The sequence below is a fragment of the Sitodiplosis mosellana genome, unplaced genomic scaffold (assembly GCF_009176505.1).
Source record: "Sitodiplosis mosellana isolate CC-2019 unplaced genomic scaffold, AAFC_SMos_1.0 Smas_scaffold_18, whole genome shotgun sequence".
Lineage (NCBI taxonomy): Eukaryota > Metazoa > Arthropoda > Insecta > Diptera > Cecidomyiidae > Sitodiplosis > Sitodiplosis mosellana.
This window is the reverse complement of record NW_022595260.1, coordinates 715335-727124: the sequence shown is the minus strand read 5'-3', so window position 1 is coordinate 727124 and position 11790 is coordinate 715335. Positions and strand designations below refer to the sequence as shown.

Below are 11790 nucleotides of genomic sequence, written 5' to 3'. Positions count from 1 at the left end.
CATTTAAATAGGATTGTACGAATCACTCACATGGAGCGACTGCGGTAGAGATAACGACAACGTCATCATTGATGACAACGGCAACGACAACGTCTGCACCAATCAGTACAGCGAACACAAGCAGTGTAATAGCCGAGAGTTCAGCATCTCAATCACCTTCTTCCGTGTTACACTCACCTTTGCAGCATCAAAGCAAATCATTTCCGCCACGTTTACAGAGGACTCCATCGATTTCTAGTCAAAGTAGCTTAGATAGCACACCAACAAGACAATCAGTAAGAACATATTCTCAAATTCATTTGCATTTTACAATTACTGTATTTGATTGATTGGTGGGATTTCCGTATATTTCCATAGGCACACCGTGGTTCATCGCCACAAATTCGAGCATTTGGGCCCGATGGAAGAAGTACATCCACAAATGAACAATCATTATTTCATTTTTCACGAGCGTCGAGTCCATTGCGAGCCGCACACAGTTTAGACGCACGTTGTTCGTCTTCTACGTCGACTGACACCAGTGAATTAAGCCCAAGTTGCTTGGCGTCGCTTGCATCGAGTACGGCTTGCGCCAGTACCGCTTGCATTTCTCCAAAACTCGGTCGCTGTTTATCACCATTACTTCTGACGCCGAAAGCATTAAATAGTGAGTTAGACTCGCCGTCGCATCTTCCATCCACTTTATGTAATTTGAATAAATTTATCATCCTTAGATGTCGATCCTAGCAACACAGCTGCGCCAGCCAGTCCTCTTGGGACACTTCAACCGGATTTATATCGCGGGCATGAGGGTCCTGTGTATATCAATGCACCCGACGACAATTTAGCCTTTGGAAAATTACATTTTCACCTAAAATATGATTCACATTTGTGTGATTTGGCTGTTCATTTGATCGAAGGTATTGTCGAATGATTTGAATCTGTGTATAATTAATTGAAACTCTTTTCTTTACATTTGATTAAATTTAGCACAAAGTCTCTGTTCAATCGATGAAGGCGGATTCCGCGACCCACTTGTTCGTTTAGCTTTGAGTCCTGAAGTGGATAATCGTAAGCGAGAGGCGATTATCGCACGCGGTGAACATCATCCTTATTTTGATCAACATTTCAAGTTTCCGGTTTCACGCGATCAACTTCCAGGCAAAGAACTGATTATGCAGGTTATGGACTGTGATCGCTACTCACAGAACGATGCGATGGGTGAAGTACGAATAAACATCGATGAAATGGATCTGACGAAATCGGTTGAGGTTTGTTTTATTTCTTTGTGCTCTCTGCTGTTCTGGTTTTAATTGATAGAAATATGGAATTTTAGATTTGGGCTGAGCTGATTAGAAAAAGAAAACCACCAGTTGAACGACCTGAACTTCTCCTCAGTTTGAATTATCTACCTCAAGCGGAGCGTAAGTTTTTCTAATGATTTTTCCAGCAAACATTTTTCATAATTTTCGGTCAAGGCTGCAATAATTGTGAGGGAACACAAGGCAAATGCAACAGCGTCTAACACTACTAGTTATCAAAAAAACCGTCAAGAGGGCGCCAACAGTTCCCCATTGGAATGTCCATAAGAAAGCGCGCTCTCTACGGCAAATTTCGTAATTTTTCAACAAAAAGTGTGCAGTGCTATACGTTGTTGGGCAAATGCTAGACCCAAACGCCATCTATTGATTTTTGTAGAAATCATTAAGGTTTAGACTTAACAGTAGACTTGACATGAAGCTCAGTACTTTATTGTTACTTGACTTACATTTAAGCTACTTAACCTTCAAACCGTAAAATGTATTTTCTAACGTTGTTCGTGAAATCGGTGCCTGAGTGCCCATGATGGATTTTAAATGAGAAATGTCAGTTTATTCGTAAATTTTTATTTTTGAATGTAAATATTCCAGGATCGGAAAAGTATGAAAATTACTTTGAAATGTGATAAAAGTCATAAAAAATCGAAATATGAAAGACAACAGCAAGTTTTTTGGAATTATTTCAGTAAAGTGGGGATTTACGGTTTGAAGGTTAAACTAACTTAATGACAAAACGTCAAACCAAATGGTAGTTGTACTCGCTGCTGACTTCTATTGTATTTACCTTGTTGAGGGAAATCGAAATCTAACTTTTTGCAAAATTGTTTCGGTGTTTTCCCTACTGTATAAATTATTACAACTAAAAAATTCGTCATACAAATTAATGACAATCGTAATAAAAAATGAGATGATTCAAACTCATCATCCGTTACATTAGATGTAAGGGTTCTCGTCATCCGGGTTTCAAACTCGATTTTCATGTAAGGTGTCAATTATAGGTTGTTATTTATTGAAAATAAACTTCAAACAAGTCCAAAATGTATTCTTTCGAACATTTTATATAGATACAAATGGATGAATTTACTGATTTATTTTAGGTTTAACTATAGTTTTGATGAAGGCAAAGAATCTGGAAACTGTGCAGGAACCCTACGTGAAGGTAACTCCTATATTATTAAAAACGGAAATCTAAATAGGAATCCACAATTTAATGCTGAATTATTCTTTTCGCCAATAGATGTATTTGATAGTGAATGGCAAACGAATGAAAAAGAAAAAGAGCAGCCCAGGTAAATCTGATCCAAGTAACCCAGTATGGAATGAGGCGTTTACATTTAATTTTTCTCAATCAAACCTACAAAATGCTGCCCTTGAGGTATGTTCTTTAAGTCAGCTTGCTTTTTTTATCTTAAATAAACTTTGGGGTATTGAAATGATGTGAATTTCAGATTTACGTTGTGTCATCAGGCGGAGAATCAAATGCGATTGGCAGTTGTGGTATCGGTCCATTGGAGCATGGCTTAGGTCGGCAGCACTGGCAAGATATGATCCATAATGCACGTCAACCCATTGCTTTGTGGCATTTTTTGAGATAAAATATTAGAATCAACTATCATCTGAGCGTACATCATAAATTCATATTCCCCTTTTGATTTCGATGTTCTTAAAAAGTACATTCATCTTGATTGACTTTCAGAAAAAATCAGTTATTCGTTTCACGATGAAAAACAGCAGCTACATTTGGCTTAAAAAACCAAAATCAAATACACCAAAGTACTTATACTTGCTATTGTCAATATATAAATAACACTGTTCAACAAATTTGAGGTAAAAAAAGTAATTGGAAACGACCACCATGGCATGGAAGTACTCCTATGGCATAGCAAAACCCTCGCTGGGTTTCGCGATTTTGGCTCAGGTTGTTATTTTTATCGACCTGTGTAATTTTTTTGTTCTATACGACAGAGTTTGACTCAGGCGGCAGATAGATTGCCTTAGCATATGACAGCATTGCTGCCATTTAAATACATTGCGCTGTACAATTCTGGAAAAGTTTGTTTAAAAACAATTTTTTTCTTTGTAAACAAACCGTCCTATACTACTACGTTCAGTGTGATACACGATGAAGCTGGGTGCCGTTATATACTGAGAGTGCACAGAGCAAAAATTATCCGCATATTTTTTCTATGCCAATGCATATATCTGGCGCCTGAGTCAAACTCTGCTATATGATTTTTGCAATATTGATGTCATCACTTTTCAAGGGGGAAAGTACTGGATTTGTATAATTCAAGTAATGCGATCTAGTACAAAAATAATCCCAAATAATCCTTCGGAATTCTCCATAATTCTCAATAATGCTCAATAATGCTATGCATAATGCCAATAAACAAAAGTGAAATACGGTTGTGTTTAGCTATTGGGTGTTGGTATTATGCATAGCATTATTGAGCATTATTGAGAATTATGGAGAATTCCGAAGGATTATTTGGGATTATTTTTGTACTAGATCGCATTACTTGAATTATACAAATCTAGTTCTTTCTGGGCCACAAAAGTATCCCTATCGAGATCCGTGTGCTTGACAGTAGCACTTGCAGTGTAACACATAACCTCACTATACCATGTTTGAACACATTTTCATTTCACGTGCAATGAAAAAAAAAATTCATTGAATACTATTTCGGTTGTGTTCTTATTAATTTGTTTCCACCGTATGAAATATACTAAAGTTAGTGTGTTCATGTTTAGGAAAGAACATTTAAACCGAACCAAATATAATAACCAAATTGTTTGCTGTCAAACTTTGTCTTGCTCACGCCAACTGTCACACTGACTCGTTCGTGAACGAATTGCTGTTAGCGTAAAAGAGACGTTGTTCGCAGTGGACTCAGTTTAGATGTTCTTTTATTTTGTTCATTGAAAATACAGTTAGTTTGGAAATGTAATTTCGAGTAATTTTTTTTTCAACGAATCACAAAAAGTCACCAAACGTGAACTTACCAAATTAAGAACGAATGAATGGGCCGATCAAATGAACGGTGAAAAATCATTCTGATATACTTTTTCACACACAGACACTACGAAATCGCACACCGACACAACTTGCACTTTGCAGTGTCTTGATTGTGAATTGCAGCACGATTTTGTCCTTAATTTAGTACGATAAAATACTAACTACTGCAAGTGCAAAGAAATTCTTTTTTTAGACTTTTCGACATTAAGTGTCTTGCACTTTCAGTGTTTTAAAAATGAATTGCGCTAAGTCTTTACTACTGCTTATAGCAATATTCAACTGGTTCGAACTATGCATTATAACAAATTTTCCAGTCCAAAAGCAATATAATGTGATTATTTTTTATACAGAGCGATTAGATTACTTTGACAACAGCTTCCGATAGGGATAATATGATATTGTGAGCTGTCAAAATAGTTTTGTGTTTCACCGTGTTGCCCGAGTGTCAACGGCGCTCAAAACGTATTGGCTGAACGATATTAACTCTTGCATGAAACATCTCATCTAGTAGGTGATATGGAGCAAAACGTCGAGAAAATGGCTGATTTCTTCAATTTTTCAACCATAACTCGCAGCGTATCCAATTTTTCTGACCACTATCTTTGAAAATTTTGTAGCCAACTATACGTTGTACAACTATACATTGAACAATTGAACGCGTGAGAATAAAAGACTGACGCTACCAGGTTTTTCGCAAAAGCGGGATAAAAATCAGTTGCACGCAAAAGAGACATTTCAAAAGGTTGAACGCAAGAGAGAAGTATATTGTTGTTGTAATCACGGCTTTAAAATTCAAAATGCGACAAAATAAAATATTCCGTTTGCGTGTAACCTTTTGAAATGTCTCTTTTGCGTGCAACTGATTGTTATCCCGCTTTTGCGAAAAACCTGCTAGCGTCAGGCTTTTATTCTCACGCGTTCAATTATACATTGAACAACTTTGCTCAATATATCGACCCAGAAAAATCATGTTCTTAACTAACTTTGCAACTAGGCATCAAAGGTAGATCATATTGGCCCTATTTTTTAGCTGTGAACATAAGCTTTAGTGTAACATACAATAAAAACTGAAATATGGCCGTTTTCATGACTTCATTTGGCCAAATGTCAACCAAACGCTCAAAAATTGGTCCAAAACTTAAAATTTCCTTACAAATGATTTTTTCCACTAGACTAGCATAAAAACCAGTCTACATTATCTGCAAACAAAAAATACGGAAAGATATACAGTTTTTTGCATGTAATGAGCCAAAATTCTCAACAAATTGACCATTTTTGGTACCAAAGAGCGATTTTGAGCAAAGTTGTCCAATAGACAATGTCCAGTTATATGTTGGCTACAAAATTGTCAAAGATAGTGGTCAGAAAAGTTAAATACGCTGCGAGTTATGGTTGAAAAAATTTCCCATTTTCTCGACATTTTGCTCCATATCACCTACTAGATGGAGTGTTTCATGTAAAGTTTGTTCATCAAACTTGTTTATTGGACTCTTCGCTACAACTTTGCTTGAGAAAGTAAGACAATATTCCCAATTCTGGATGAGTTATTGACCAAAAAGTGATGACAACAATATTGCAAAAATCATATAGAACAAAAACAATTACACAGGCCGATCAAAATAACAACCTGAGCCAAAATCGCAAGAACCAGCGAGGGTTTTGCTATGCCATAGGAGTACTTTCATGCCATGGTGGTCGTTTCCAATTACTTTCTTCTACCCAAAATTTGTTGCACCGTGTAATATGCGACTACCAATACTACTATTCTATAACGAAATGGAATGGCGCCAAATCATTCACAATATGACAAGTGGCCATGTACTATATGTGTGTCTATGTACTATTTAATTTAATACATGAAAATAGAGACAAAGAAAATCATTATACATATACTGTAGCTTTTTTTATCACCATTCGTCCGTTCAAATGACGCGCAATCATTTTCTCTCTTTTTTGAAAATAAGCATTAATGGTGAAAATGAATAAAATAATCAGATTGATGTGAAGAAAATAAGTGAAAGTGTGGTACGTATTTTCATTTTGAATGAATATTTCAGAAAAATGTAAGACGTTCTTCTTCTTTTACACATCTATAGTTCTATATCCATTTTATCTATGTAAATTGTCTCTGAAATTTGACACGCACATCAATGAGATTCTCTCAAGTCTTATCAAAAACTTGATTATTTTGTATCGGAAATTTGTTTGCGAATTTTTATTTTGCCACTGGATCGTATTCCAGTTCATAATTTTAAGGAAAAATAATTAATTTTGACCATATTGTGTACGCGTCAATGGCAGACACAATAGATAGTATACAATTTTAATTGGATATTACTAATATGCCGACTACAAAATACCAATTTTCGCTTTATTTTATTGTAATTTCATATCCAATCAACAAATTTAAAAGAAATGTGAAAACAATGAATTTTCTGTCATTTGATGACTAATCGGCATTGTCTTCCCCTTTTCACCACACAATAAACAAATTAAAGTATATTTATAGATCTAACGAATAATTTTCCATTTATATGAATTTTATAACTATTTTCGCAGCTCTGTGGAGTGTTTTATGCGTTCTGTTTCAAATGAAGCCTAAATTGTTTTAAGATTATTTTATAAACAAGTGGCTACAACTATACACACTATCTTTCCTAATCATTCATCAAAATATATACCGAGAAAAGAAGCGATCATCAACTTGAATGAATTTATTTACAATAACAATATACTAATTGAGAAATATATGAATACATGTATATACAAATGACAGCCTAAGAACAAAATAACAACTTCTGAACTCTTTGCCGATAAATGAAACGAAAAAAAACTTAGAGCAAAAAAGAAACAAATGAAGTTGCGAGCAAAAAGGACACAAGTGGGCATTGAGCGAAAAACACGTTTTTCTCATTTTTCTCGCTACTGGAAAAAGACAGCGACTAGGTGTCCTCGGCTTATTTGTAGTTATTTCCATTTTCTACAATATTGCCGAAGACGACTAGTCGCTATCTTTTTCCAGTAGCGAGAAAAATGAGAAAAACGTATTTTCCGCTCAATGCCCACTTGTGTCATTTTTGCTCGCAACTTAATTTGTTTCTTTTTTGCTCGAAGTTTTTTTTCGTTTCATTTATCGGCAAAGAGTTCAGAAGTTCTTTTTTCATTCTATGGGTGTCAAATATACTTATGGGCAATTTCGGTGTTTTTAGGCGTAATTTATGAGAAGAGACAATTTAAGAAAATATTTTTAAAAAGCCATGAAATTGATGCCATTTCGGTCGTTTTGAACCCTTAGTTAGATAATTTCAACTGCGAGTTCCGTTTACATTTCCATAATCATAAAATCATCTTATAATGAAATGAAAACAATTGCAACGGTATAAGTTGCAAAAGCAACTTTTGATATGGCATTTTTCCAATTTTTTCCCCAAACGTTTTCTTTACCTTTGTCCGACATATGAAATTCCATTCCATCCAAATTGGAATAAAAAAAGAGCGTTAGTAAATGCAAACATACAATATCCTCTCTCTCTCTCTTCTATAAGTCATTAAATATGTGTATACCTAGGTGTATACACAATTAAATCACATTAAAATGCTTTCTTTTATGAATGATCTAAGTACAATCAATGATTTCCATTCAATCACATACCAAAGAAACAGTGATGAATTAATATCAACACACTTACTTAAGCTGTTAGTTGCGAATGTCCACAAATTTTACAAAATAAAAAAAATACAACAAATCTGAAACATTTAACCGTATGAAGATAATGAAAAGCACGATATTCGTACAAAAGTCAAACATAATAAAAAATCAGAAACAAATCACTGCAATATATCATGGGAATGGTCATAACCATACTTTTAGCAAAGAAAGGCTAAGAACGCTTATGAATTAAACGAAGAATTATGATAAGAACAGTTTCAAATCTGCCTATATCAACACAAATAAATATATAAACATATATCTGTATATTTTTGTGCATATTATTCCAGAGTTATTAAAATGAAGCCAAGACATTCAATATTTGATTTTATGACAAAAACAAAACCAAAACAAAGCATCTGTGAAAAAGAGACCACGTAATATAAAGAGCTAGATAAAGAGCAAAATATCACAGCAACTTTAAATAATTAATTACGATAAATCAATAAATCATGATGGAATTTGAACAGATTTTATGGGTGTTTGTATCGCATGATTGTTATTTTATTAGCTTTTTCTATTCATCGAATTAATAATATTTTCTTCTAGACTTTTTATTCGTTTGATAGATGCAAAATCTTATACGAAATGGGGTATTTTTATATGTGAATCACCTTCCTTTGTTTGGAAGTCAGCGCACAGTTTTTAGTGCCATCTCTTATTGACGTTACAATGTTTTTCGAACTCGTTCGAAATTTCGTCTGGTGTGTTTACCAACTAAACAACATACAACATTCAACATGTTCTCCTACTTTCTCCAATTAATTCTAAATGTTTAGATTATTTAGTATGGAATAAAATTATCTTGATTCAGATTGTCAATAATGATTTTGTTTATGATGGAAGGAGTCAAAAGAAATCCGCTTCTAGTCAATCTTTGTTCCAAATATTTTCACCGATGCCTTGCATTGATATCTCGATTGGGGGCAGTCCCGTAACGTTTGTTTGCTCAATGCGGATGCTTTTGAGCTTTTCACACTTGGAAATCAAATCCATCAAACCATTGCGAGAAACCATGAAGTCATTGCGTATGATGAACTCCACTTTCGTTGCTGTTTGAAGCATTTTTTTGAGCTGTTCAATATGTTGATTGTTCATTTTTGACACAGTCAATCGTAACTCTGCAAAGAATGAAAATTATTCGTGTGAGTGTGCCCTAATTCAGAATTTAATTTCGCCATATTTTTTGCACATGTTTATTTATATACAAAATAAAAAGAATTACATTCGTAATCCCAAACTTTTCCGTACCGTTGTCCATATTTTTGGATTTTTTTAAATATTCTTGAAAAATCGGTAGCTTTAGTCAAAACTTCGACAATTTCGTATGGGAGGTACCCGTAAATCGATTCCTATTGGCTTCAAACTTTCTAAGGTTTCATTTTTTACCGAAAAAATAAGATTCTGAAAGTTTCATGTTGATCGCATTTGCAGAAGTTTGGTTTTTGGCCCTTAATTCTTTCCAAGAAAATTTCGACAAAAATTGAGGACAAAAAATTGAACTTCTGCAAATGCGATCAACATGCAACTTTCAGAATCTTATTTTTTCTCCAAAAAATGAAACCTCAGAAAATTTGAAGCCAATAGGAATCGATTTACATAAAAACGGTAATTTTAGTCGAAATTTCGACAATTTTGTATGAGAGGTATGCGTAGATCAGAATCTCACTTTTCTCCCAAAAAATGAAATGTGTCGAACGGAAAAGTGTCTCAAAAAGTGGTTTTCTACGCGTTTCATGAGTTTTTATGATGATCAAAACCAATTTTGCGAGAAAAAAAATTCGGGACCAATTCCTATACTTTCCCTTGACACGGTGTGTACGGAAAAGTAAAAAATAGAAAATTCGAAAAATGAGAAGAATTACCATCCGATTGATGTCGTTTCAAAAAACTGATGCAGTTCGCATCAACATTTCCTTCAATCGAGATGTCTAGCCGTTTGATTTGACATTTCGATGTGATTACCAATAGTTTCAACGCATGTGAATTGATAGCACAGTTGATACTTAGATAACGGAGATGATTGAATAATAGTGGTCTGAATGGTTCTTTATCCACACGTACTATTTTCACGTCTAGCGATAGTCGCAAGAGATTTGGCAATGAATCCCGAATCAGCCAAAGATGTTCGGTTGGAGTTTCATCTGAGTAATGCACTTTCAAGCTAATCAACTGTGGATTTGTCTTTACCAAGAGGTTAGTGTATGAATCCAGATCATGATCTGGGTCAAAGCTGAAGCTTAAATGGCGCAGTGTTGGAATTGCGCTGTTATCTCTGTATTTGTTAGGAAAATACAAAAAAAGTAATCGTTAGCCAATTGATCAGAAAAAAAATTAGAAAGAACAATTGCTGAAAATTAGATTTTTCAAATATTGGACAATTACTTTGCGCCACCTGGTTGAACACCTCGATGAAGATCAAGATTCATTACGTTTGGAAATAACGTTACGATGTCGTCCAATTTTCCCGAAAGTAATCCTGAATGAACTACCAGGCTCGTCACACTACAGAACGGAAAGGTGAACGAACGCGCCGAGGAATACAAGCCAACATCCGTGAATTGAATTTCACTAAGCGATTGATGACAGTATTTGTTCACCAAAACATCAATTTTGACATTGGCCTTTGATTTATTGGAGTAAAACAATCCCAATTTTGTGAATTGGTTTTGGAAGCACCGCAATATTTCAGCAATTTTCACCAACGATTCGGTTGCATGTACTTCAAACAATTCACTGCCGTGTTTCTCAGCAAAAACTTCACGAGCATTCTTTTTGAATTTTTTGCACGCGGATCCTAAGGCTGCGAGATCTTTCAGATTTACCATTGCAAAAATATGTTTTAGTAGTTTGGAATTCAAAAAACCAAAAGAGGCATCATTTGTCGATGCATCCTTCTCTTTTGCATTCGGATCTTCTATTCGACGTTTTTTCGCGTTCTGAACTGAATCGGTTGTTTCGGGTGAATCCATTGTCTCAACTGCATAAAAACAAAGTACATTAGTAGTAATATAATCGAAATTAAATAAGATCAACAATCATTTTGGTTTATCTTCATTTTTTTTCACTGACTTGTTTCCTTTTTATGCTTGCGAAAACTTATTGTTAGTTGAATTGCGTCGTAATATAACCTCACTTTAGTTTATACATTCAATGTTATCGTTTCGAATGTTCGGCACACTATAAGAACAAAGTTACATTTCGCTTGATCAAAATGGACTTACGCACACACAAACCAAGAAGAATGCACTGATATATGTGTATACACATACCAAACGTATTGAAATCAAGCGCACAATACATAAATAAACATGCCCTGTGTTAACGAATAAATGTTACTCTCCCAAAATGACAGCGTTTTTGTTCAACTGTGGATATAAATGTGTAATATTCAAATGATTATTATTTCTGCAAAAGAAGGACCGAAATGTTCACTGAATTCTTATACGTTCTTTTGTTGTCTCTTTCGCACTGTCACAACAGCTCGCCATTGTATACGTTAGTGTAAATGAAAGCAACATATTTTCTGTCATAAATTTATTCAATGTTTGAACACTTTGTTTTCATTATGGATTTCGATATGTCAAAGTTTGAGTTTACCATAAACAAGTGAATCACATAAGATTCGTAGGAAAACAGTTTTTTGTTGAGAGTGAATACTGAACATTATATATGGTACATTAGATCGATTCTCTTCTTCTACAGACACGCGCACAGTAAATATAATTGATACACCAACTTTCGCTTTCAGTTGGTGTCAAAGCCAG

At 34.6% G+C, this 11790-nt stretch overlaps 2 protein-coding genes across 4 annotated transcripts in view; one reads left to right on the top strand and one right to left on the bottom strand.

Moving 5' to 3' along the window:
• Positions 1 to 8494, top strand: part of LOC129568376 (synaptotagmin-6) — a 26816-nt gene extending 18322 nt beyond the window's left edge. The window contains exons 3-10 of one of the 2 annotated variants that reach the window (XR_008687944.1): positions 12 to 275; positions 358 to 646; positions 714 to 899; positions 970 to 1250; positions 1316 to 1403; positions 2419 to 2457; positions 2536 to 2673; positions 2747 to 2879. Coding sequence is in view for 1 of the 2 variants with exons in the window: in XM_055446170.1 (XP_055302145.1) it covers positions 12 to 275; positions 358 to 646; positions 714 to 899; positions 970 to 1250; positions 1316 to 1403; positions 2396 to 2457; positions 2536 to 2673; positions 2747 to 2893 (1455 nt within the window). In the remaining variant the exon portion in view is untranslated. Of the gene's footprint in view, positions 1 to 11; positions 276 to 357; positions 647 to 713; positions 900 to 969; positions 1251 to 1315; positions 1404 to 2395; positions 2458 to 2535; positions 2674 to 2746 lie in introns of both variants that reach the window. The other variant, XM_055446170.1, reaches the window with a different exon arrangement.
• LOC129568381 (uncharacterized) lies at positions 8495 to 11790 on the bottom strand. 2 transcript variants are annotated; one of them, XM_055446182.1, is made up of 6 exons: positions 11624 to 11790; positions 11296 to 11391; positions 11096 to 11203; positions 10409 to 11003; positions 9889 to 10298; positions 8495 to 9144 (listed from the first exon to the last, which is right to left on the bottom strand). In XM_055446182.1, the coding sequence occupies exons 4-6, from the start codon at positions 10993 to 10995 to the stop codon at positions 8894 to 8896; spliced, it is 1248 nt and encodes a 415-aa protein (XP_055302157.1). In that variant the 5' UTR covers positions 10996 to 11003; positions 11096 to 11203; positions 11296 to 11391; positions 11624 to 11790; the 3' UTR covers positions 8495 to 8893. The 2 variants fall into 2 exon arrangements, with proteins under 2 accessions (XP_055302157.1, XP_055302156.1); XM_055446181.1 differs by lacking the exons at positions 11096 to 11203; positions 11624 to 11790 and having other exon boundaries at positions 11248 to 11490.

Excerpts from the sequence above, each read along its gene's own strand:
- LOC129568381 (XM_055446181.1), bottom strand. The coding sequence starts at position 11,326 with ATGTATTGTGCGCTTGATTTCAATACGTTTGGTATGTGTATACACATA. Across the intron at positions 11,004-11,247 it reads TCTTCTTGGTTTGTGTGTGC|TTGAGACAATGGATTCACCC; the intron begins GTAAGTCCATTT and ends GTTTTTATGCAG. Across the intron at positions 10,299-10,408 it reads GTTCAACCAGGTGGCGCAAA|AGATAACAGCGCAATTCCAA; the intron begins GTAATTGTCCAA and ends TAACAAATACAG.